Here is a 27,541-nt window from a genome sequence, read left to right as displayed (position 1 = left end):
GCACATGTAAGGTATCATTCCGCTGCGGCTGACAACCCTGAGAAAACCGTAATTCAAAAAGATACATGTACCACAATGTTCATTGCAGCACTATTTACAATAGCCAGGACATGGAAGCAACCTAAATGCCCTTCAACAGATAAATGGATAAAGAAGATGTGGTGGGCTTCCCTGGTGGCACAGTGGTTAAGAATCTGCCTGCCAATGCAGGGGACACGGGTTTGAGCCCTGGTCCAGCAAGATCCCACATGCCCCAGAGCAACTAAGCCCGTGCACCACAACTACTGAGCCTGCACTTTAGAGCCTGCGAGCCACAACTACTGAAGCCCACGTGCCTAGAGCCTGTGCTCCACAACAAGAGACATCACTGCAATAAGAAGGCTGCACACTGCAACAGAGTAGCTCCTGCTCTCCACAACTAGAGAAAGCCCGAGTGCAGTAATGAAGACCCAACACAGCCAAAAATAAAATAAATAAATGTAATAAAAATTAAAAAGAAGAAGATGTGGCACATACATACAATGGAATACTGCTCAGCCATAAAAATGAATGAAATTGAGTTACAGTATTTATAGTGAGATAGAAGACCCAGAGTCTGTCATAGAGAGTGAAGTAAGCCAGAAAGAGAAAACAAATGCTGTATGCTAACGCGTATATATGGAACCTAAAAAAATGGTACTGATGAACCCAGTGGCAGGGCAAGAATAAAGACACAGATGTAGAGAATGGACTTGAGAACACGGGGAGGGGATGGGGGGAAGGTTGGGACGAAGTGAGAGGCAGTATTTGTTACCGTGTAGAGCTAAATTGGACTCCATGTTAGATCTGTTTCTTTGACTTTAACCTTTGCTTTTTGTTGCTCTTGTTATTGTAATCGTACATGATGGCCTGCCCCTGGGAACACTGCCCCTCTGGCTGAATGTTGAACTAAAGTGCCTGTGAGCTGAACACAGGCAGACAATCTGCCCTGCCCACCTGTGTGAGTGGCTGAAATTAACCTGTCCCCTCACCAAGGCTGGTTATTCCTGGAGATCTTCTGTAAGACTGATGGCCCTTTCACTTTACTTCCTCACAGCCTCTCCCTCTGTGATTCTATAAAACAAACTGGTATCCAGACCCCAATAAGATGTTTTTTTAGGAGACATTAGTCTGCCATCTTCTCAGTTTGCTGGCTTTCTGAATAAAGTCGTATTCCTTGCCTCAACACCTCGTCTTTGATTCATTGGCCTGTTGTGCGGCGAGCGGAGTGAGCTTGGACTCGGGAACATACTGACATATATACACTACCAAATGTAAAATAGATAGATAGTGGGAAGCTGCTGCAGAGCACAGGGAGATCAACTCATGCTTGGTGATGACCTAGAGGGGTGGGATAGGGAGGGTGGGAGGGGATATGGGGACATATGTATAAATACAGCTGATTCACTTTGTTGTACAGCAGAAACTGGTAAAGCAATTATACTCCAATAAAGATCAGGAAGGAAAAAAAAAAGAGTCCCTCTGGTTGTTATTCTTTGAAGTATATATTTTATCTCTGGCTACTTTTGAGATCTTCCGTGTGTCTTTGTTGTTCTGCAGCTTCGCTAAGATGAGTCCATTTGTAGATTTGTTTTTGTTATCCTGCTTGTGAATCTGGGCTTCATGAAAATCTTGATTGGAGCTTTTCATCTCTTCAAATATTGCCTCTAACCCATTCTTTAAACTCAGTAACAACACTGCTTTGCTGCTAAATTTATTATCTCAGTTTCTGTGGGTCAGGAGTCTGGGTGTTTTAGCTGGGGCCTCTGCTCAGGGCCTCATAAGGCTGAAATCAACTTGCTGGTCAGCTGTATTCTCAAAGTAATTGCACTTAACTTTGATTTTTTATTAAATTTGAGGGTCTTTATGTTCTAATAAATGAGTTTAACAAATTCACATTGACTGGGATAATAAATTTGATCTTCTTGCGTCATTTTCTCTTGTGCTTCCTTGCAGCCCCATCGCCCCTCCTATCCCTCCACCCCCAACATCTTTTCCTCTAGAGACCAAAGCTTCCTTTGATCTTCTTTCTCCTTCTTTGGTCATCCAGAAGGAATATGTAGTCTCTTAAGACTTTTGAGGAGTTACCTGCATATTTTTAAATCATTTAATACTCCTTTCCCTATCACCGTGAAGAATAAAACAGGATCTAAAGATACATCCACGTGATTTTCTCTCCTCTTTTTGTCCCCCACCAAGTAAAAGAACCGTGGCTTTTATATTCTGATTATTAATGCTTTATATACTTTTTTCTCACTTAACAATTATTTTTGATGTCATATTGTTGTACAATCATAAGAATAATTATTTAACATTAACTCAAATTTTAAAGGTTTAATTACTCACCACTTATTTTGTATTTCATTCTCCCTTAATCTGAGGTTTGATGAATTTCTTAATTGTCTGAACAGTTTTAAGTAATTGTGAGTCCTTAAATGTCTGAGAAGTCCTTTGAGTTGAGACTGGAAAGCACTCCCCTGTTTCTGGCTTGTTGATGGAATTCCTGTTATTTTGACAGGCATTTGGAATGAGGTGAAGTGCACAGGCATAACTGTAATTTCTTGGGCCAAAGACATATTCTAAAGGTAGCCAAAGAAAATATGAAAACCTAACACAATATTGTAAAGCAACTATACTCCATTAAAAAAAAAAAAACACTTAAAAAAAAAAACATGAAATACCACCAGTGATCCCTGTCTAGCGGCAGACCTTACACACATCCTTTAATTTCTCTGAGCTTTCCTTCCTTATGGATAGGAAGGAGGCTCCTCCAAACCACCTCAGACACTCTTCTAGATGTTTTAGTCAAGACTTTATGAAAAAAAAAAAAAAGACTTTATGAAGCTAATAGAAATACCAATATTTAATCAATACCGTAAAAGCAGAATAATTAATTTCCAGCAAAATATGAATGAAGTCTACTATATGTTTAAAGTTTCAGGGTTACACAGTGATGGACAGTAAATATAAAAATAAATATTTCTCTCAGTGCCTTGCTTAGGAGAAAAAGTAGAAACTCATAAATAACATTTCATCCAAGTATATGTACAACCACGTTATTTTCAAGTCTAGTGAAAAGGAAACATACTTTTGATGAACACTTCGTATTCATTCAACATCACACAAGCAATTATGACACATGAATGTTTTTTAGGTTCCATTAAAAAATGTCTCCACTAGATTTTATAGTGACATGGTTACAAATTTAGAAAGTATACAAAGGTTTACTCTTTTCGTGAAAAATGAATTTATTTATTTGTTTATTTTTGGCTGTGTTGGGTTTTCATTGCCGAGCGTGGGCTTTCCCTAGTTGCGGCCAGCGGGGGCTACTCTTCCTTGTGATGCATGCGCTTCTTACTGTAGTGGCTTCTCTTGTTGCGGAGCACAGGCTTTAGGCGGGTGGGCTCCAGTAGTTGTGGCTCGCGGGCTCTAGAGCACAGCCTCAGTAGTTGTGGAGCACGGGCTTAGTTTCTCTGAGGCATGTGGGATCTTCCCGGACTAGGGCTCAAACCCATGTCCCCTGCACTGGCAAGCGGATTCTTAACCACTGCACCACCAGGGAAGTCTGAAAGGTTTACTCTTAATTCTGTTTTTTAGCTACCTAATTTCCATCCTCTCAAAGTTGTGTATCCTTCCAGAGATATTTCATATAAATACAGAAAATCTCTCCCTCCCCCTCCCTTTCCCCCTTCCCCCATTTCTATCTCTGTCTCTGTTTCTCTGTTTTTTGTTTTTTGTTTTCTTTTTGGCCTTATTTATTTATTTATTTATTTATTTATTTATTTATTTATTTTGGCTGTGTGGGTCTTCATTGCTACGAGTGGGCTTTCTCTAGTTGTGGCAAGCGGGGGCTACTCTTTGTTGTGGTGCATGGGCTTCTCAGTGCAGTGGCTTCTCTTGTTTTGGAGCACAGGCCCTAGGCATGCAGGCTTCAGTAGTTGCAGCGCACAGACTCAGTAGTTGCGGCACAGGGGCCCTAGAGCGTGGGCTACAGTAGCTGCGGCAACGTGGGCTCAGTAATTGTGGCTCTGGGGCTCTAGAGCACAGGCTTAGTAGTTGTGGCGCATGAGCTTAGTTGCTCCACCGCATGTGGTATCTTCCTGAACCAGGGATCGAACCCATGTCCCCTGCATTGGCAGGTGGATTCTTAACCGCTATGCCACCAGGGAAGTTCCTGACCCTTTTAAATAAAATTGTATTATTCCATTTTCCTGAGGCTTTTCACTTAACCTATCTTGGAGATCTTTGTACATCAGTATAAACTGCTTCCTCATTCTCATTCTTTTTTATACTAACCTCGCATTCCATTGTCTGGATATACCATGGTTTATTTTCCCAATAACTTATTGGTGTATGTTTTAAGCAATGTTACAATTATAACCCCAAACATATGTCATTCCAAATGTGTGAAGTGTATTTCGAGGCTAATTCTTAGAAATGAAATCACTAGGTTCTAGGCTACACACATTTGTAATTATGAGCGTTACAGACATGTTGCTCTCCATAAAGGAAATAACAAATTTATGCTCCCACCCAGTAATATGTGAGCTTAGTAGAGCATGATTTTTAATAGTTCCAAAGCGCGCTACATGGTACTTTAAATTCCTGTCCCCAGTTTTTTTTGGTTTGGTTTTGTGGGGCTATTTGGAATGAGAGTAAGAGTCAGATGAGTGCTGGTTTTTGTCCCAAAGTATACTGGTTCCTCTCTCGTCTCCCTAAAGCACATGAATACTACAAAACAAACACTATCGCTATAAAGCTTCATAAATTTAAGACACACTTAAATAACCAGGGTTCAGAGTCCATTAAGTTTGAGTGTCTCTACAAAGCCCATCTAAATGCTAAACTGCATTGAAATAGCAGGAGAGAACTGGTGAACTCTTGGCCCTATGAATCAAATGTCTAATGAGAATTGATTTAACAGGCTCCGGGGGACCTTATCTTATTGCTAATAAAAGAAATCCCATCCGGCACTTTCCTACACTGCCTAGATATTAAATAGGGCTTATGATGATTAAGCACCAGAAAAGTTAATTAAGAGGTAATTCCAGGGGAATGTACGGATCTCTGAGGGCAGTGGTCTTCTACTGGGTAACTTAAGGAAAGGAGATAGGAGACCAGCTACCAAACTTCAGGCACTAGGCAGAAGCACCACAGCACAGAGTCATGCAGCCCCAAGCCCACCCCCAGGGCAGCCATCCTCAGCTGAGGGCTTCCTCCCCACACAGAAGGGATGCCCACTTCCACTCCAACCCTCAGCACCCACTCCAAGAACAGGACCTCTACCTGGCAAAAGGGACACGAAACCATGATGAGGCGATCCCATTGGTTTTTCCTCATTGTGTGGGGCCACCATAAAACTTTAATAATATTAAACAGAAGCGTGGGGTTTATAACAATGTAGACCAAGGAGAATGTTGTCATAAATTACGGTCAGCCATCAAAGCAATTATGCCCCAAAGTTTAATGAGCTATATCTCATCCAACTCTGGATGAAGAAATTTCTGGAGCATTAAGATTGCTTCTTATCTTTGAACATAATCTCAGTCATGGGTGTCCTAGACGAGTTTACAGAACAGAAGAGTTAAGGTCATCAGAGCTAAAAGTGTGCTCATACCAGCTCCATCATCATGTCCACAGCAGGAAAGTTGCTCCAGAGCAAACAAGTACCTCATTTACTTTTTAAAAAATGATTTGTTGTTGTTGATTGAATTGATATACCTAAAATACAGGAGAAATGATCTAATTCTTATTTCTATAAAATTCAAACATCTGGCATGTCAGGCCTAAATGAACAATGCTAATTCCTAGGAGATACGTAAAACACAAGGCTTTCAGCAGGGGTCATAGTGCACAATTTTTATTCTGGCACCAAGTCTCAAGAGCTTATTGTTTCTTGGAAGGTTAGTAGTGGTCCTTTCTGCTTTATCGTCCTGACACACAGTGAGATCAAAGGAAACTCGAGTGACATGGCTCTCTTCTGTTATTCTGACCTTCATTTAATATACATTTCCTATTCTGAAAGCACGGAGAGGTACTAAGTCCTAAAGGGCTGCTAACATTGTTAGGTCTTACGTGGAACTCAGCTGTCTATTTGCTTAACCAGCTCTAAATAGAGATCCCTTGCCAAACAGTACTTGCCATAAAGAACTCAACACAGGGCACGTTCACTTGGATGCTGTCCACAGGTTTTAGGAGCAAACACAGAATTTCTCACCACTGAGCAAACAAAACTGGAGCTACCCTCTGGAAACCAGCTCAGTGGTGCGGCTCAGTGGCCTGGAAAAGTTTTATTTCACACATTTAAGCCAGTCATTCTATTTTTAGGGATGGGTTTTAAGGATAAAAGATTGGAGATGACAAAATTTCACAAAATACAAGGATGCTCCCTGTGGCATTTATTTTTATAATATAATTACAAAAATCATAAACAACCCAAATATCCACTAATCAAGGCATGGTTAACTAGATGAAGACACACTCATATGATGTTATGTGATGGGATATATGAGATGACATGATATTACTATATAATATGATATAAAACAGCCTTAGCTAATGACACAGGACACTGCTTAAAATAATATTAAGTGGGAGGAAACTATATACATAGAAAGCCAGTTTGCTTTTTAAAAATTTGTCTACTGTATATACACATGTACACACTTTTTTATAAGACTACATTTCCCTCATAACAGCACTTCTCACACTGAACTGCCAGAGTACTTTTCTGTTTTGCTTCACTCCCCCGCCCCACTTCTTTGCATACCTCCTGTTCTCTGATTGGTGGTGGGCCAGGAACATACAAGCACCAGGTGGCCCACATTAGAGAGACAGGCGTGACCTGAGGATAAAGAGCAGGAGTGTGTCTGAACCTGCCTGAGATGCTGTTCAAGGGATCCCTGACACAGAGAAGGCACGGTGGGATGTTCACACCCTCTTCCTTCTCGAAAGTTTGGAGACAGATGTGAGCAAAACTCACTGGACCTCTGCCTAGAAACCCTGGCGAAGAGTAAGTGTCCAAGACCCTGACTTGTAAGAAAGGAAGATTATTTTTCAATAGGAATAACATATCAGTCATAAGGAACACCCTTGCTGTTGTCCTGGCAAATAAGCATTTTGCTCCAAGAAAGCTGAAACCAGGTTGGTCTTTGGAAGATTAATACACTAGAGTCAGACTGTTGTTATTAGAGAAGCAGACAGGTTTGTGCACCTGATTTAAATTGTGGCTAAAAAAAGAATCCTCAGCATGAGTGGACCAGAACCCAACCATGGTCAGTCACGCCAAGCAGTGACAAACAAAGGAAAGGGCGGGAACAAAGGACAGTCTGGTCTGCAATAACCTTTTCAAATTATCTGTTGATCCCTTAAGCTACACTGTTCCTTCTTAATGGTAAAAGCCAAGAAAAGAGTAGCATGGTTTGACAGAAGGAACTGCAAGACTAGTTTCTCCTTTACATTTTACTCTTTAGCCTTGTGCAAGGCACAGGCAAAATGCTAACACCTTAATCTTTTCGAATTATGGTTTTTTCTGGATATATGCCCAGGAGTGGGATTGCTGGATCATATGGTGGTTCTAGTTTTGATTTTTTAAGGAACCTCCATACTGTTCTCCATAATGGCTGTACCAATGTATATTCCCGCCAACAGTGTAGGAGGGTTCCCTTTTCTCCACACCCTCTCCAGCATTTATTGTTTGTAGACTTTTTGATGATGGCCATTTTGACCAGTGTGAGGTGATACCTCATTGTAGTTTTGATTTGCATTTCTCTAATAATTAGCAATATTGAGCATCTTTTCATGTGCTTTTTTGGCCATCTGAATGTATTCTTTGGAGAAATATCTATTTAGATCGTCTGCCCATTTTTGGATTGGGTTCTTTGTTTTTTTCTGATATTGAGCCGCATGAGCTGTTTGTATATTTTGCAGATTAATCCCTTGTTGGTCACTTCATTTGCAAATATTTTCTCCCATCTGTGGCTTGTCTTTTCATTTTGTTTATGGTTTTCTTTGTTGTGCAAAAGCTTTTAAGTTTAATTAGGTCCCATTTATTTATTTTTGTTTTTATTTTCATTACTCTAGGAGGTGGCTCCAAAAAGATATTGCTGCAGTTTATGTCAAAGGGCGTTGTGCCTATGTTTTACTATAAGAGTTTTATAGTATCTGGTCTTACATTTTAGGTTTTTAATCCATTTTGAGTTCATTTTTGTGTATGATGTTAGAGAATGTTCTAGTTTCATTCTTTTTTTTTTTTTTAGTTTCATTCTTTTCTATGTAGCTGTCCAGTTTTCCCAGCACCACTTATTGAAGAGACCATCTTTTCTCCACTGTGTATTCTTGCTTCCTTTGTCATAGATTAATTGACCATAGGTACATGGGTTTATTTCTGGGCTTTCTATCCTGTTCCATTGATCTATATTTCCGTTTTTGTGCCAGTAGCATACTGTTTTGATTATTATAGCTTCATAGTATAGTCTGAAGCCAGGGAGCCTAATTCCTCCAGCTCCATTTTCCTTTCTCAGGACTTCTTTGGCTATTTGGGTTTTTTTGTGTTTCCATACAAATTGTAACATTTTTTTTTGTTCTAGTTCTGTGAAAAATGCCATTGGTAATTTAATAGGGATTGCACTGAATCTGTAGATTGCCTTGGGTAGTATACTCATTTTGACAATATTGATTCTCCCAATTCAAGAACACAGTATATCTTTTCATCTGTTTGTGTCATCCTCAGTTTCTTTCATCTGTGTCTTACAGTTTTTAGAGTACAAGTCTTTTGTCTCCTTAGGTAGGTTTATTCCTAGGTATTTTATTCTTTTTGACGTATAGTAAATGAAATTGTTTCCTTAATTCCCTTTCTGATCTTTCATTGTTAGTGTATAGAAATGCAAGAGATTTCTGTGTATTAATTTTGTACCTGCAACTTTACCACATTCACTGATGAGCTCTAGTAGTTTTCTGGTAGTATCTTTCGGATTTTCTATGTATAGTATTATGTCATCTGGAACAAATTTATTTTCAATGATGATAATTTGCATTTAAGCAACACAGTGAGTTTTAAATATTCCCATGAAACTAGTTGTGGGGGGAGGATGTAGATCTCTTGACATTTAACTAAATACCTAACTACATTGGAAAACAAAAACTAAACAAGAGATACACTGTCACAATTGAGGAAACAGGATGAGACTTGCACTGTTCATTTGCTGTGTTGCCTTATATAACATACTTAACACCTGTGGACTCAATGCTTTGTTTATAAAAAGGAGCAGGTTATACTTGAATTCAAGATTGATTTTTAAGTTTCACTTTAGCTCTAAAATTCCGTCATTTATTCTGGAATATTCTTTCTCTACTTCAGAGTTTGATAATGTCAGTTCTAGGACAGGCTGCCCATAGAAAGGCAAGGCATGAATAACAGATAAAGTTCTTCTGACCAGAGGCATCCTTTGCCATTCTCAATAATGGCAACAGTTCACCAGAATCTTCTCTATGTCCAGTGATATTTTGAGCACATCAGCAACCCATCTGCCTTTAATGGCAGATTAGAGCAGAGAGAAGGTACCCGGGGATACGGACTGGCCCGTGTGATTCATGAAGCAGCAGCCCAGGAGCGAGGCGCTGCCTAACTATGGGTCTGCAACATGAAAGACTTTGGAAACCACTTTCAAGGGAGAAACATGTCTCCAGGAGAAAACAAACACTCTCAGTGGCTGCATCTAAGGTCAGTTAGTCCTGCTGGGGTGGCTGTGTGTGTTCAGAACTTCTACTTCCTATTTAAAAGCTTCCCTTTTGTATTTAAGCTATCAAAGCAGAAAGGGTGATTTTCTCAGAAACTCACTCTGCATTTGCCCACTGATCTGTTTTCTACTTCATATACAAATACTTTGTTTCTACAATCAGAACGAAACAGAAGCCACTGAACAGTTCCTATGGAAGATACACAGGGAAACAGAAATGCACGGAACCACCACCCTAAATAAAAGGCATCAGAGTTTCTGATTCTAAGGAAAAAACATTCTGGAAGCCAGGAGTCTCCTCTGGCCACAGCAGGTCAGCACACAAGTGAATGTAGAGAATGAAGAGCGACATCAAAGGCCTAAATAGTTCAGCATCGGCTATAAAACAAACACTAGCATTTCTAGTCTGCCTGCAGAGAATCCTCTAACCACAAAAAAGGGGAAAGTATCCTGCTTTAGGAAAAGCTAAACCATAAAAACCGTTGAATTTACTAAACAGATATGAAAATTTAAAGGGAACTCTAATTATTTAATTCTTAGGCCAAATACACCAGCCCAGAGTAAGGCACGAACAGACCTCGCCCTGAGTTCTTATGAGTCCTTACCATGTTCCAGAGGCTGTCCATGCGGCTGCACATGTACTAGTTCATTTAACCTCCCACACTCCAGTCAGGTACCCTCATCATCTCCATTATACAGTGGGAAAACTGGAGGCGCAAAGACCAAGGAACATGCCCCAAGGTCACACGTCAGATGAGGATTCTCTGGTTACAAAACAAGCCAGCCTCAGTGAACCTGTAGTTCTTATGTTTCCAGCAAGACAAGTAGTGCCATTGAGCACCTGGCATTAAATACCACTCCTGTGCCTCTGCTCTGAGATTCATGTAAAATGAATAAATACCATACGAAGGAAAGAGGATTAAAAATACAGTTGACAATGAACTGACTCTGTCTCCCCCCGCCCCCCCGCCCACCACCACACATACCCCTAAGCACAGCAGGCAGTGTAGGATGTTATGGGTCTACTTCAGGACCACACAAAGCTGCTTATGCTCTCACAGAAATAGAAGCTTTTAGGATCTGGTTCAGGATCCACTCGGCTAGATAAAGCTGATGGCAGGGGAGCTGGCCTAAGAGAGGAAGACGGGGAAGGCAAGAAGGAAAGGGGGAGTGTCAGAAGGGCAGGGCCACGTGGCAAAAGCCCAGGGCCTGGAGAAATGCAGGTCCTCTGGGGGCTCAGAGATGTAGCGCAGGGAGGGAGACAAGCCACAGCCATGGGCAGTCTGACTTGGGACCTCGCCGGAGCCCAGATTCAGGGCAGGGCGGGGATGTGGCAGGAGCGCTCAGGTAGGCTCCAGCTCTGGGAAGTAGGGCAGCGGGGCAGAGGAACCTGCAGATGGGACGTGACGAGCAACACAAGATCGTGCCCCTCCAACCAGGCAGCCTGGGGAAGTGACAAAGCCCCGGCTCCAGGCACATTCCTGGCATGGAACAGGGCAAAGTCACAGCCCAGGCCATCTTACGCTGTGCAGCAAATGGGCCCTGGTAGCTGTGAGATGCTCAGCCTGGAAGATGTAAAAGGCAAGCTGAGCATTGCACGGTGGGAGCTGACTAGGGGTAACTGTCACAGCTACAGGGGCTGACCACAAACGAACATTTGGAGGAACTTGGCAGAGGCTAAGGACACATCATTCTAGTGCTAACTCCAGAGGTGGCTGGAACCACAGACCCTGCCAACCTCCTAGGCGGGTCACCACATCTGGAAACCCAGGATCCAGCTAGACACACAGGAGCCAGGTACTCTGGCTCTAGCCTGAGGCATAGGGATAAGAATCAGCCAGAGAAGGAGGCTTGGGTCCTAGGCCCACACACGTGAATAGCTGCTGCAGGAGGGGAGCCCTTGAGTCAGGCCAGCAGTGGGCCGTGAAGTGCAGCGGGCTGGGACTCACCGGGCACCTGGGGCCCAGCTCCTCTGGGAATTGAAGCAAAGAAATCTCGAGGCTAGAGCAGACATCTCCCGTTTGAAAGAAGGAACTCATTAAAAGTTATTCTGAGAGTCAGAAAGGTTCATGAATTTACTTCATGATAGTATCAGCTTAGAAACTGGTCCTGGAGATAGGCCTGTTTTCTTTCTTTCTTTACTTTTTTTTTTCCTATCCTCACTGGCTTTTTTTAAAATTGAAGTATAGTTGATGTATAATGTTGTGTTAATTTCTGCTGTACAGCAAAGTGATTCAGTTACACACACACACACACACACACACACACGAGGGTGAATCAAAAATTATCCGCACTCTGGCTGTAGAATTTACAGAAGTTTTAATATAACCAGAGTGTGGATAATTTTTGACCCACCCTTGTATATACATTCTTTTTAAATATTCTTTTCCATTATAGTTTATCATAGGATATTGAATATGGTTCTCAGTGCCATACAGTAGGACCCTGTTGTTTATCCATCCTGTATAATAGCTTACATCTGGTAATCCCAACCTCCCACTCCATCACTCCCCAAACCCCCTCTCCCTTGGCAACCACAAGTCTGTTCTCCGTGTCCGAGAGTCTGTTTCTGTTTTGCAGATAGGCTCATTTGTGTCATATTTTAGATTCCATATGTAAGTGATATCATATGGTATTTGTCTTTCTCCTTCTGACTTACTTCACTTAATATGATAATCTCTAGTTGCATCCATGTTGCTGCAAATGGCATTATTTTGTTCTTTTTATGGCTAAGTAGTAGTCTATTGTATATACGGACCACATCTTCTTTATCCATTCATCTGTCAGTGGACATATAGGTTGCTTCCATGTCGTGGCTATTGTAAATAGTGCTGCAATGAACACACGGGTGCATGTATCTTTTCGAATTAAGAGTTTTGTCTGGATATATGGCCAGGAGTGGGATTGCTGGGTCTTATGGTAGTTCTATTTTTAGTTTCCTGAGGAACCTCCATACTGTTTTCCATAGTAGCTGCACCAACTTACATTCCTAGCAACAGTGCAGGAAGGTTTGAGATGAGCCTGTTGTCTTCAGGAGCTGAGTAAGGAGGTGAAGGCAGGGGACAAGGCCCCTGAGGCACGGGCCTGTTTCCAAGAACTGAAGAAGGTCATGGGGACAAGGAAGTTGTCATTCCAATAGCACAGGGTGAAGGTGAAACTCTGATTTCTACAGTGTCCATCTGTGTTCACCAACTCTGCATTTCAGACTATTTCTGGCTAAATGTTTGTGGACGTGCCTGAACTACTGCGGTTGAAAAAAAAAACTGCTTTCACAACAGCTGCAGAAACTTTTCTCCTTATTCTCTTTCAAGACCTGAATTCTATGCACACCAAATGCCAAAGAAATGCTTTCTGGAGCCAGAGGTCCAAGGAATGAAAGTCCAGCCAAGAATTAGCACCACAAAAGCTTTATCAGAGCCCAGCAGAGTTGAGCCTCTGACATTGGGAGTGGAAAAGTAAATAAGATCAGGAACTTAGAGCCACAAAAGCAATCTAGAATATTATTAAAGAATATGGGATTATGGGGAGAAGGTATCCACAATTTACAAATTAGTAACCACACATCTTTGAAGGGTTACAAATTAAAAAGCAAATAAGAGCATCAGTATGATTCTTTTTCTACATTATAAGCACATTTGCAGCATCAAACTCTCTTGGCCATTCTTTTTTTTTTAATAAATTTATTTATTTATTTATTTATTGGCTGCGTTGGATCTTCACTGCTGCACATGGGCTTGCTCTAGTTGCGGTGAGCGGGGGCTACTCTTCATTGTGGTGCGCAGGCTTCTCATTTTGGTGGCTTCTCTTGTTGTGGAGCACGGGCTCTAGGCGCATGGGCTTCAGTAGTTGCAGCACATGGGCTCAGTAGTTGTGGCTCACAGGCTTAGCTGCTCTGCGGCATGTGGGATCTTCCCAGACCAGGGCTCGAACCGATGTCCCCTGCATTGGCAGGTGGATTCTTAACCACTGCGCCACCTAGAAGTCCCTCTCTTGGCCATTCTTAAAAGCAGATCCCCACAGGCGAATATGTGATAACTTGCAGTTTTATGGTGCCAGAGACATTATACGAATTATGAATATGAGGCTATCCTAAGGCCACTTCATTATTTCAAAACTCATGACATATACTTGGTCACCCATTAATTTCAAAGAAATATCAAAGGGTTTATTCCATCCTGAGATGTACAAACTCTTCACAGTGAATATGACACGATCACAGGGTGCTTTCCTTTTAAATTGTACAGGAAAGCCAATACCAGGCTATTATGCTGAGATCACCTTCACATGGCAGATATGACAGTTCTTGATAGCAAAGGCCAATGCACAGTTAGGTAGCTAAGACATTTGCTGTATCTTTCAGATACCTACAAACCTCATAAAGGAAAGGATTAGCCTTAAAAAAAAAATTGGGGAAGAAAGCTATTTTTTGATCCTGTAAGTTCCAAATTGCTTCACCTAGCATTCCAAACCAGTGCTGGCCAATAAAAATATAATGTGAGTGATGTATATAAAGTCTTCCAGTAGTCACAGTTTTAAAAAGTAAAAAAGAAACAGGTGAAATTAACTTTAATTACACATTTTACTTAGAATGTAATTTTAGATACATGTCAATGTATTTTCAATATAAAATTATTGACATACTTTACGTTCTTTTCCATACTAGAGCTTTCATGCTACAGACTAGGTCTCCATTTGGACAAGCCATACGTCAAGTGCTCAGTGCCACAGACGGCTGATGACGACTGTGATGTGCTACCCTTCCCCATACCCTGACTTAGGCCCTACTACTTTCCCATCCCTGGGAATGTTACCCCAAGCTTGAGCAAGCACAGGTACCAGACTTTCTAAGATGGCCCTAATTTCACCCATTCTGTCCCATGGCTCCGGCGTGCCCTTGTTTTCAGTACCGAGGCAGTGTGATGTCCTAGCTCTGAGTTGATTCTTCCTTTCACTGTGTGCAACCTGGGCCAGTTTTTAACTTCTTTTCAGAGCCTCACTTTCCCCACTTGGGAAATGGGTAAGAATAGCGCTTTTCCCAGGGTTGCTGGGAATGAGAGGAGGTGAGTTTCTGCAACACCACTCTCTATTCCACACAATTAGCAATGGTGCAAAAAGAACTGCTGTCAAGGCAGTCACTTCCTCCGCTGCCCCACCACACTCCTGATTGGGGTTGAGAAAGCAAGCCAACAAGCCCTCCTTTCTATCCTATCACGTCACTCAGGATGCTGCCTGCTGCCCAGACCTTTGTCTCAATCCACTTAAAGAATCCTGTCTACCTTCAAGGATCAAATCAAATGCACCTCTCCTTCAGGAAGTCTTTTCTTTTTCCTACCTCCCACCTACAAGATGAAAGTATTCCCATGGGTCTGCCATAATGTTTTTATTTCTTACTCTCTATAGCATCCTAATTATTCATATCAGACTTAGCTCACCTTCTGGACTTTTCCTCAAGAGTCAAGGCACTTATTAACTTTGTGCCCCACCCCCACCCTGCATCTCCCCCATGTTTCTCCAGGTGGTTCCTGACATTCAGTATATGATTATAAAGCAAATGAAGGGATAGCCAATAGCTTTGATTTAATATATGTGAACTTTTCATTATTAAAAATACCAATAATAAGTACAAAGGCAATCTAAAAATATCTATGAGGTCCCTTCTAGCTTTGAGATTGATACACTTTATCCTACTCACATCCCGCTTCTGAGGTCCCCGCACCTGCCCTACACAAGTCCTCAGGACCATTCCTGGTGTCTACAAATTGCTGGGCCTTCCCCCATCACAAAGTGACTCAAACAGAACTGTATCAAACCTTCCACGCCACCACAGAGTGCACCTGCTTTGGGCTCTGTTATTTTAGAGCCCTGCCAGGTGACTGGCCAGCCAACCTGATCTAGCAATGCAGAGGAAGGAATTCCTGCCTTGCAGCATCCCCTCTCTGAGACAGCAGATGCATCACCTGGACAGGTTAATGCCCTAGTGTTATTGTGGCATCTCAGGAGCCACAAAGGGCCAGTGAGGAGATGCGGGGCAGATGTACTCTGTGAATGCATATTTATTTCATAAACCACAGGGCACATTTATTCCAACTGAGTAAAGACGAGGCAATCTGACTTCCAGCTTCAAAGGAGGATATGACCAGGAGTGTTTGTTAATTCATTCGATCAAGTTAAGTGTCCAAACCAGGGACCTTGAGAACAAAGCCATTTTACTTTTTGAAAAAGAAACTTCTTGAAAAAGTAAGTTCCCATAATAAAATTTTAATTTGTTTAAAATGAATGTTGAATGAAGAAAGATCACTAGCTCATTTCATTAAAAGCACTGTGTTCTTTTTATTTTATAAAATTGTGATTAAACCTCAAAGGAGTTTCTAGACTAGAAGCACAAAGCATTTCTAGTTTGGGGAGATGCCCTGCTTTCCTGCAGTGGTCCTTCCACACCCCCAGCAGCTCTCAGTTACTTTCTCACAACACTTAGACCTGACTCTTGAGGGATGGACAATTGCCCTCACATCCCGTTACCAACGTGGCAGAGAGGGCACAGGCCATGTCAGCAACTGAGTAACAGAAACAGGCCTCCAAGTGCATTAATCCCCTTCTTAATGCAGGCCCAAGGAGGAGGAATTTACACGCTGCAGCTGCTGAGCCTCTCAGAGAAAGACTAGACGGGAAGTGCCCTGCCACTCATGCTCTCCGTCCTCCCCTCCCTTCCTTCCCCTGGCCTGGCCTGGCCTCGCCTGGGCCCAGCAGTCCTTGGCAGGCAGAAGCACACTCTCAGTTCAGCAAATCCTGACAATTAATGGCCAGTCACAGTTACGGGAAACCATTTCATCAAATCTAACCTCTGCTCCCCCACAGACCAAGTCCATTAGAGCACCAGCAAATCTTTGGAAGTTATCCAGATGCTAACTAGCTTCTGGCCAGCACATTTTAAATGAGAAATTTTAAAGGCTGTGGCTATCTCATAAACATCTCAATCTGAACACTAGAGTACTGTGCAATTAACACTTATTTTAAAAACCACTTTGTAAACGTGCCTGACAATATAAAATCACAGGGTATAAAATGATTCTACTGTAAGTCTGGAGATATTTCCACAGGTGTCTTATACTACACAAGGGGCCAGATTGCAGAAGAAGACCAGGAGCCCTGGCATCAGGAACCTTGGGTCCAGGCCAGACTCCACCACTGGTACACTGCCTATGTACCTCCCGAGCCTGCTTCTGCAGCTACAAAGTCAAGGGTGGGGGCCTAAAGTCAAGGTCCCTTTCAGCTCCCAGAAACTATATCAGTCAATGTAATACTAGGCTATGCTGCTATAACAAATAAACACTGAGGCCTCAGTGATTTATCCCAACAAAAGCTTATTTCTTTTGGACACAAAGGTCCCTGCTGGTCATCAGAAACTCCCTTCCATCCGGGGTCTTAGGGGTCAGGCTCCCTCCACCTACTGACAAGTTAAGCAGAGGTAGAAGGACCTATATCCATGCCTGTGTGACCCCAGACCATGCTCTGGGTACATGCTGCACATGGGGAGGGCCCTTCATGTCTGCACCTCCTCCAGCCTCCTCTGTGGCCTTGACCGGCAAGTAAGTTACTGTGGCTGATGGGTTCCAGATGACAGACTAAGCAAACACTTAGTGGCCTCTCCTCCTTCTCAAAACTCCTTTAAAATGATATCAAAGAAATAAAAGTGTAAATAATTCATAAAAGTTAAAAAAGGAAAAAAGGAGGGGACCGATCAGCCACCTGCAGATTTCAATGAAAAGGAATCTGGAAAAGGGATCAGTGAACACTATTTTCAATCATAATAACTTAAGGGCTGCCTATTGATTCTCAACATTAGAGTCAACCTCTGACCAAAACAAGAAAGACGCCAGTTGATGTTTGCAGACCAGCCCCTGAACGGCCTCAACCTTGGATACGTAACAGTGACGGTACCGCAGGGGCCGGTGTGAGGTGAAGACAGTGGAAGGGGTGGCTGACGGAAGGTACGGATGCCGTACGCATACCTGTGCTGCCAGAACCAAGAAGGGACGGTGGACGTGGATGGAACGAGACCCAGAGGTTGCTGTATACAGTTTGTTTGAAAGATGACCAACAGAAAACCAAACCACAAATAATAATATAATTGTCAAGCAACAAAAGGTAAAAGTAGTCTAAGTAAGTGAGTAAAATCCCCACCATTCAGAGCAGAGACATGAAAGACTATCTAAAACTGATGCATCGAGAAACAGCAACATAAACATATTGTTTAGATTTGTGGAGGTAATGCTAGGAGGACTACAGAACTAAGGACAAAACTGATTTAATGTGGAGCAAAGGACTGCTGCTTTTCATTGTAAGGTCTTCTTTTCCATTTTGTTTTTTACTGGTTGCATGAAATCATCTGATACAAAAGAAAGACAAGGAATAAAATCCATCAAGTATAATGTGTATTTCCTACACATTTACCTGATGCGTCTAGACCCAAAGCCCCTGGAGGTGGGAGCAGAAGTCAACATGTCTTTTGTTCTCCGACATGCTCCATCCATAGCTTTAATACTATGCTGTGTCCTGGAAAATGCAATCAACACTCACTCTGCTGAACTTGTACAGAAGTACCCCTCCTCTGTCTGCTATTCCACTATTCTCAGGCCTGCCCAATCCTCTATATTCCCCCCACAAATAGTCCTACTATACATATAGCCTTTAATGGGACTAAATGTTCGCTATCCCACAGCCCCAGTGCTAGGAAAGCACGTAATCTTAGTGATACGCGGTCCACAGAGTCACTTTCTATAGGAAGACCTATGACTCTGCGTACACACAGGAGCTGATGTACCCAATTGTGGTGTGACTGTGCTCATTGGGGGGGGGGGGAGTGGGGGACAGGACTCTTCTACCTGCACAGGACAGTTCTGAAAAGGCTTAATCCAGTCTATACAATTCCGAGAGTGTGGAAAGCAGAATCCTGGCTCTGCCTCAATTAACTGTGTGACTCTGAGAAAGCTTTGCAACCTCTCTGTGCTTGGGTGCCTTCATGTAAATGGGGACCCCCCTTAAGGGCACTCCTGTGAGGAATCAATAATGTGAACTGTGCAGAGCACCCAGACTGCTTTGCACCTTCCAGTTATCTTTCCATGAATTTATTTCAGTGACCTAAGCGTGCTGAATCCTTCAGCCCCACTTTCTCTCTCTCCCTTACCATCATACCTCCTGAGAACATTTAATTCACACCTTCACCAACTACTTATTGACAATACTTTATGTCAACACTGAATACAGATCATTAGAAACACTGTGTAACCTCTGCACCCAAGACCTACCCTCACAAAACCTAACCAGAGAAACTAGGTAAATAAAGAACAGCTGGTCAGGAGAAAAGAAACACAATTCAATCTGAAACCTTAAAATAAAACTCTTCCATTCTGAGTCTTATGTGCACGGAAGCAAATATTAAAGAATTCAAAAATACTTTCTGTAACATAGCTTCCGAGACTCTTCCATGTCTCCTAAATCCAAGCAATGCAGAGAGGCAAGGAAATGTTTGACAGCTGCAGTGGTTTTGAATTTGGATTTACTACGCGTGGTTTGGTCTTAGGAGATTGCTTGGACTTTGTTCTATTACTGTCCTCCCCTGGCTCCCTCCCTCCCAGCTCCTCTGGAAACATAAAGGCACATCCCTGAATCAGAACTTGACATTTGCTGTTCCTCCACCTTGCTTGATGTTGCCCCAGAGAGCAGCCCAGCTCCCTCCCTCACCTCCTTTAAGTCTCTGATCAAGTCTCACTGGAGAGGTCTTCCCTGAGCAGCCCATGCAAAAGAGAACACCCTGCCCATCCCAGGCAAGGGTCTGCCTCCCTTCCCTCCTTTATTCTTTTTCGTGGCTCTCAACACCTAATACGTACAAATATATTTGTATTTATTTACTTCGTCTCTCTCTCCTCCCTCTAGGGCAGCACTAGCCAATAGAAATATAATGTGAGACGTCTCATTTTAAATTTCCAAGTAGCCACACTAAAAAAAACCCCTAAAAATCAGGAAAATTAATTTTAATGTTTCTTCTTTAACCTCACATATCCAAAACACTGGTGTTTCAAAATGTAATCAATATAAAAATAATTCAGATATCATACATTTTTTGGTACTAAATTTTTGAGATCTGGTGTGTATGTTATGCTTACAGTGCATCTCAATTCAGACTCATCCCATTACAGGTGCACAGAACCACATGTGGTTGGTGGCTATGGCATGGGTAGCACAGCTCTGGAATATAAACTCCATGGGGTAAAGGCGTGTTTGGCTCACTGTTATGTACCCAACAGCTACAACAGTGCCTGGCACCCGGGGTTTTTTAAATTGAGGTATAGTTGATTTACAGTGTTATTTTCTGCTGTGCAACAAAGTGATTCAGTTTATATATATATATATACACACCCCCACATATATATATACACACACATATATATATTCTTTTTCTACTATTCTTTTCCATTATAGTTTATCATGGGATACTGAATATAGTTCTCTGTGTTATACAGTAGGACCTTGTTGTTTATCCATTCCATATATAATAGCTTAAATCTGCTAACCCCAACCTCCCACTCCATCCCTACCCCAACCCCCTCCTCCTTGGCAACTACCAGTCTGTTCTCTATGTCCGTGATTCTGTTTCTATTTCGTAGATAGGTTCATTTGTGCCATATTTTAGATTCCACATATAAGTGATATCACATGGTATTTGTAGTTCTCTTTCTGACTTACTTCACTTAGTATGATAATATCTAGTTGTATCCATGTTGCTGCAAATGGCATTATTTCATTCTTTTTTATGGCTTAGTAGTATACATTGTACATACGTACCACACCTTCTTTATCCATTCATCTGTTGATGGACATTTAGGTTGTTTCCAGGACTTGGCTATTGTGAATAGTGCTGCTATGAACATAGGGGTGCATGTATTCTTTTGGATTAGAGTTTTGTCTGGATATGTACCCAGGAGTGGGATTGCTGGATCATATGGTAATTCTATTTTTAGTTTTCTGAGGAACCTCTATACTGTTTTCCACAGTGGCTGCACCAACTTACATTCCCACTAACAGTGTAGGAGGGTTCCCTTTCTTCCACACTCTCTCCAGCATTTGTTTTTTTGTAGACTCTTTAATGATGGCCATTCTGACTGGTGTGAGGTTCTGATTTGCATTTCTCTAATAATTAGCTATATTGAGCATAATTTCATGTGCCTATTGGCCATTTGTATTTTTTCTTTGAAGAACTGTTTATTTAGGTCTTCTGCCAATTTTTCAAGTGGGTTGTTTGTTTTATTTGTTATTGAGTCGTATGAGCTGTTCGTATATTTTGGAAATTAAGCCCTTGTCAGTTGCATTGTTTGCAAATATTTTCTCCCATTCTGTAGGTTGTCTTTTTGTTTTATTGTCTACTTTGTTTTGCAAAAGCTTGTAAGTTTGATCAGGTCCCATTTGTTTATTTATGTTTTTATTTCTATTGCCTTGGGAAACTGACCTAAGAAAACATTGGTACAATTTATGTCAGAGGATGTTTTGCCTATAATCTCTTCTAAGAGTTTTACTGTGTCATGTCTTATGTTTAAGTCTTTAAGCCATTTTGAGTTTATTTTTGTGTATGGTGTGAGGCTGTGTTCTAGCTTCATTGATTTATATGTGGCTGTCCAACTTTCCCAACACCACTTGCTGAAGAGACTGCCTTTTTCCTGTTGTATATTCTCATCTCCTTTATAGAAGATTAACTGACCATAGGTGTGTGGGTTTATTTCTGGGCTCTCTATTCTGTTCCATTGATCCATGTCTGTTTTTGTGGCACATGGTTTTTAAATCAACTATTTAATTAACAGATTTCTTGTCTTCCATCTAATAAGCACATATTGAATGCTTATGCTTTCCCATATACAATACGGGGGGAAAAAAACCATGGTGTAGATAAAGTTAATTACTAGGGTGCTTACAAGTAAGGGAGGTAAATATTCTACAGAAACAGAAAGTCTGAGAAACTCCAAGGGCAAAGGAAAACAACCCATGTCAATTTTAAACAGAGTGGGAAAGGGCATGGTTAGAGCTGAAAGGGGCCACCACCCTGGAGGAGAGGAGGCGGGAGGATCACAGAGAAGGTTACTGCAGTGACTGGGACCAAAGGTCACGAAAGCTGGACTGGGACAGGGTTGGGAGAGATGCTGAGGAGGCTGATATAATAGGGCCTGGCCCTGCCCTGTCTGGGGACCAAGTCAGGGAAGGAATTATAAAGACTGAGATTTTGAGCTCAGTGGCTAAGGAAGGAGACAATGCCATGACAAACCTGTGGAATCCCGAGGGAAAACAGGCTTATGGAGGAGGGGAGCTCATGATGACCTGCCATCAGGTGCTAACACACAAACCCCAACACATGACCTCATTTCCATCACTCTGTCTTCTTCCAAATTTAGGCAGCAACGGTACTTCCAAGAACATCCCACAAGGAAATATGAGCTGCAGGGGAGTCAGAAGCCCCCCCTCCCTGGATCTCAGTTTTCCCCTCTATAAAATGGGGAGGGTGATGCTAAGCCAGGTAACCCCATCCCAGCCTGGTGGTCACTCTCCTTCTACCAGGTCTTCAGAGCTCTCTTCCTGCACCACAGTAGCTGAGAGCTCTAACCGAAGATTGTACCACTACGCGTCTAATTCTCCCATTTACATAACACGTTGGTTATTTTTCAACAGCACCTGCCGACAAGAAAATTAAAGGCAGGAGCAAGCTCAAAACAGCTACCATCGGCACCAACTCCATCCATCCCAGAGCTAATAATTTACAGGGTAAGCAGCCAAACACAACCTTGACTGCACGTGTGAACAGTCACATTTCTAAGCTGACATTTCGATGCCCAGCATTGAAGCTGGCCAGCCTGACTTCAAAGGGAAGAACATTCTTCTCATGTGTGTTTACACGACATAAAGACTTTGAACGCAGGGCTGAAAGCAAGGAACACCGAGGAAGCCTATTTCATGTGTCCACCTATGGTTCACTGTACCCACGTAGGAAATAGAAGCATCTCACCTGAGCCGCTCTTCCTCTTTTTTTCGGAGATTGAAGTCTCGCTGGACCACCTGGAGAACATGCTCTGTTTCATCATCGGTCAGACCAGACAGGTCCAGCTTCCTCCCCATGATTTAACACCAAACACAGACAATGAAAGGAGACCTGAGAAATCAAAGGAGAGACCACAAATTGAGGGCAAGATAAAAGTTATCCATGGAGAAAATCAACCAATGTTGTTATTAAACAGAATTAAACACAGTGTTTACATAAGGTAGTATCCTGCTCTGCTCTCATACTCAGCGAACATTTACAGACATCTTCAGCAAGACTGCGGAGGAAAAGAGAAGGTAACTGATCATCAGCAGTGTCATTTATCCCAACTCTTAAATTAGAAGAAAACAGATAAATTATTCTTTTCAGCAAAATGAAGCGTACATGAGACCTGGTGTGGATTTCCGCAAAACACCAAAAGACAACATCCAAAACTTCTAAAGTTCTGTGGTTTGAAGTTTCAAATTTTAAATATTACACATAATTATAAGATAAAATAAAATCATACTTTAAAAAAAATCCGAGGGGAATTCCCTGGTGGTCCAGTGGTTAAGATTCCAGGCTTTCACTGCTGGGGGCCCAGGTTCAATCCCTGGTTGAGGAACTAAGGTCCCACAAGCCACATGGTAAGGCCAAATAAATAAATAAAACTGTAAAAAAAAAATCCTATATATACTATATCCCCTGAAGTTTTTATCACATGACTGTGAAATATAAACTAGAAATCAATAAACTCTACCCTGCAAAAAAAATCCATGTTAAAATCTTTTTAGACATTTTCTCAGAACTAGAAAAGATGATATTTCAAAGACATACCTCCCAGCATGAATACCTAAAAATTATGGGAAACTATATTTTTAAAAAATCATTTTTAATGAATGGCTGCACCCAGGGATAAAGTCAAATGAATAGTTCCAAAAAAACTGCCCAGAACTGAAGGGCAGCACAAACATAAATGCAAACATTCTCAACAAATATTAGTGGAACCAATGCAGCAAGATTTCAAAAGCATTATTATATAACATGACCCAGTGAATTTTATCTAAGCAATGCAAGGTGGTTTTAGCATTCAAAAATCAATCAGAGTAACCCACCACATTAACAGAATAAAAGGGAAAAAATCATCCAATCATTTCAATAGATGCAGGAAAAGCACCTGACAAACTTCAAGGCCCATTCAGGATAGAAACCCTCTGAAAACTAAGACTAGAAGATACTTCCTCGATCATCTAAAAGGCATTTAGAAAATAAAAACCTACAGTTAACATCATATTCAACGAAGGACTGTTTCCCCCTAAGATCAGGAGAAAGGCAAGAATGACCACTCTTACAGCCTCTACTCAATATTGAATGTCTTTATTATAAAGCTGCATTAATTGAGACAGAGTGGTGTTGGAATACAGGTAGGTGTATTAGCTGGGCAGGGCTGCTGTAACAAGCACCACAGACTAGGTGGCTTAAATAACAGAAATGTATTTGCTCACAGTCCTGAAGGCTAGAAGTCTGAGAGCAAGATGTCGGCAGAGTTGACTTCTCCTGAAGCCTCTCTTCTTGGCTTATAGATGGCCATCTTTTCCCTGTGTTTTCACATGGTCTTCCTTCCATGCACATCTATGTCTAATTTTTCCTTCTTATAAGGACACCAATTATATTGGATAGGGTCCACCCTAAATACCCTCATTTTAACCTAACTGCCTCTTTAAATAGTCTATCTCCAAATATAGTCACAATCTGAGGTACTGGCGTTAGGACTCCAACATGTGAATTTGTCGGGAGACACAACTCAACTTGTAACACTTCACCCTTTGCCCCCACCCCCACCCCCAGATATCATGTCCTTCTCACATGTAAATTACATTCACCCCATCCCAACAGCCACAACAGTCCTAACCTATGCTCGCATCAACTCCAAGTCCAAAATCTCACCTTATTATCATCTAAATTAGCTATAGGTAAGACTTGAGGTATCATTCATCCTGAGGCAAAATTCCTTTCCCATTGTGAACCTGTGAACCAGACAAGTTAACTGCTACCAAAATAGAATAGTGGGGCAGGCAGTGGATAGACATTCCATTCTAGCAGGGAGAAATTGGAAAGGAGAAAGAAGTCTTAGGTCTCAAGCAAGTCTGAAAGATGGGCAAATTCCACTAGATTTTTTTTATTGTTATTGACATACGTGGGACTTCCCTGGTGGTACAGTGGTTAAGAATCCACCTGCCAATGCAGGGGGGGACACAGGTTCGTTCTCTGGTCCGGGAAGATCCCACATGCCGTGGAGCAACTAAGCCCGTGTGCCACGACTACTGAGCCCAAGTGCCACAACTACTGAAGCCCACATGCCTAGAGCCTGTGCTCTGCAACAAGAAAAGCCACCACAATGAGAAGCCCGCGCACCACAACAAAGAGTAGACCCTGCTTGCCACAACCAGAGAAGCAGCAATGAAGACCCAAAGCAGCCAAAAATAAAATAAATAAAAATAAACTTATTTAAAAAAGTTATACTTGACATACAATACTATGTTAGTTTCAGCTGTACCACATAGTAATTTGATATTTTTATACACTATGAAATAATCACCACAATAAGTCCAGTTACCATCCTTCACCATACAAAGCTGTTACAATATTATTGACTGTATTCCCTATGTGTACTTTTTTCCATGCATAATCTATTATTTATTTGTTTATTTTTAATTTTTTTATCCCCATGTGTACTTTACATCCCCGTGAGTTATTTACTTTATAATTGGATTTCTGTACCTCTTAATTCCCTTCACCTATTTCATGTGTCCCCCCCGCCCCCCTCTGGCACCACCAGTTTGTTCTCTATATTTATGAGTGTGTTTCTGTTTTGTTTGTTTAAGGCTCAAGGGTAGTCCTCTTTGGTTCCATGCCCTGTCCTCTGAGTCCACCAGGGTGGCTGTCCTACCCTCTTGGCCCTGGTGTAGCCAACAGCAGCTTGGCCTGCCCTTGGTAACTGAGGAGGGACAGCCCCCCGCCCCAGGCCATGGTGACCATGGCACCCCTGCCCTCTGATTTGTCTTCAGGATCATTCTTCCCTTTTCCTGAAGGATAATGCATGTTTGTAGCCAAGTAGCTCTACTGGCCCACCCTACAGACTCTCGGAAGTCCAGCAGCCTTCCCTCATTTGTCCTGTCTCTATTTTGCCTAAGCTGGCTGGCAGTGTTTCTGTGGATATAAATTCTCAAAAACGTTTTTGGCTTCCAATGCAATTCGAGGTGAGGGGTCACACTATCATACAAGAGGGTCCTCTACAGATCTGTCCTGGATAACCGCGTCTCTATTCCTGGCTTCTGCTGCGATGGTTGACTGGATCCATGAGACACACTCTAATCTCTTTAGCAAATGGTTGTCCAGCCACACCCTTGTTGCTCTCTACAGACAGACTTTCTCATTTTTGCAATATGGATAGGCTGAGAATTTTCCAAATCTTCAAGTTCTAATTCCTTGTGTGTAACAATTCCTTCTTCAATTTACCTCTCTCTTCTCACATCTTATTATAGCAGCAAGGACAGCCAGCCTTTAGTATTTCTGTTAGAATTCTCAGCTAAATATCTAAGTTCACCATCACTTGCAAGTTTTACTTTCCACAAAATACTAGAACACTAGACCAAATTCTCTGCCACTTTTTAACAAGGAACACCTTTCCTCCAGTTTCCAATAACATCTTCCTCATTTCCAGCTGAAACCTCACTAGGTTACCTCTAACATTCATATTCCTACCAACATTCTGTTCATGATGATACATGTGTTCTCTAACATGAGAGACGCTTTCTCTACAGCTCTCCTCTTTTCTTCCCAAGTTCTCACTATAATCACCTTAACATCCAAATTTCTACCAACAGTCTCCTCAAGGCAACCTAGGCTTTTTCTAACATACACCTCAAAACTCTTCCACCCTCTACCCTTACCCAGTTCCAAAGTCACGTCCACATTTTTATATAGAAGAAGAAACAGAGATGGCAAATATGCATATAAAAAGATGTTTAATTTCATTGGTAGTTACAGAATGGCAATTAAAACCATATTCCACACCCACCAAAATTGTCTTTATCGAGTGTTGACAGGAGGTGGGACGGTTTTGACATAGTGAGTACAAACTGGTATGGTCCCTTTGTAACACAATTAGGCATCATTTTCAAAGCTGAAGATGCATGTACCTTATGAATTAGCATCTCTGCCACACCTAGGTATATTCCTCAGATATAATCTTGCAAATACACACCAACAGAAAGGAACTGGGTTGAATCATATGAAATAAATAGGAAGCTATAAAAATGCCTGTTTCACATAGTTCAGCCTAACAGAAGACTATTAGTAACAGTTGCATTCAAAATAGCAAAAAATAAAACAAAATAAATAAAACATGTAAACCACCCCCAAACATTCATTAACAGGAAGAAGGATAAACAAATAGTGTATACGTGTTTCCTACCAATGGAATACTCTACTGTAGTGAAAAAGAACATCCCGAAGATATATTCCACGTGGATGAATCTTAAAAACATGCTGTTGAGACAGAGAAGCCACATGTATATGCATGTACAGCAGGCAAACAGTGTGACTCCTTTTATATAAAGTTCAAAAACATAGAAAGCCAAAGAGTACATATATTTTTAGGAATAAATGTGATAAAACTACACAGAACAGACTATGACCTCTGTGGAGGAGAGAGAGGATCTGGCTG

General features: G+C 41.7%; 1 protein-coding gene across 3 annotated transcripts in view; it reads right to left on the bottom strand.

The window, feature by feature from the left end:
- The window catches only part of MYRIP (myosin VIIA and Rab interacting protein), a 221,589-nt gene that overhangs the window by 168,511 nt on the left and 25,537 nt on the right, over window positions 1-27,541 (bottom strand). For all 3 annotated transcript variants that reach the window (XM_057706817.1, XM_057706819.1, XM_057706818.1), the window contains exon 2: window positions 22,801-22,944. In XM_057706817.1, the coding sequence (XP_057562800.1) occupies window positions 22,801-22,910 (110 nt within the window). In that variant the 5' untranslated portion in view covers window positions 22,911-22,944. The remainder of the gene's footprint in view (window positions 1-22,800; window positions 22,945-27,541) is intronic.

This window comes from Hippopotamus amphibius, chromosome 13 (assembly GCF_030028045.1).
Source record: "Hippopotamus amphibius kiboko isolate mHipAmp2 chromosome 13, mHipAmp2.hap2, whole genome shotgun sequence".
NCBI classification, from domain to species: domain Eukaryota; kingdom Metazoa; phylum Chordata; class Mammalia; order Artiodactyla; family Hippopotamidae; genus Hippopotamus; species Hippopotamus amphibius.
The sequence above is the reverse complement of the archived record's forward strand: the minus strand, read 5'-3'. Positions and strand labels throughout refer to the sequence as shown.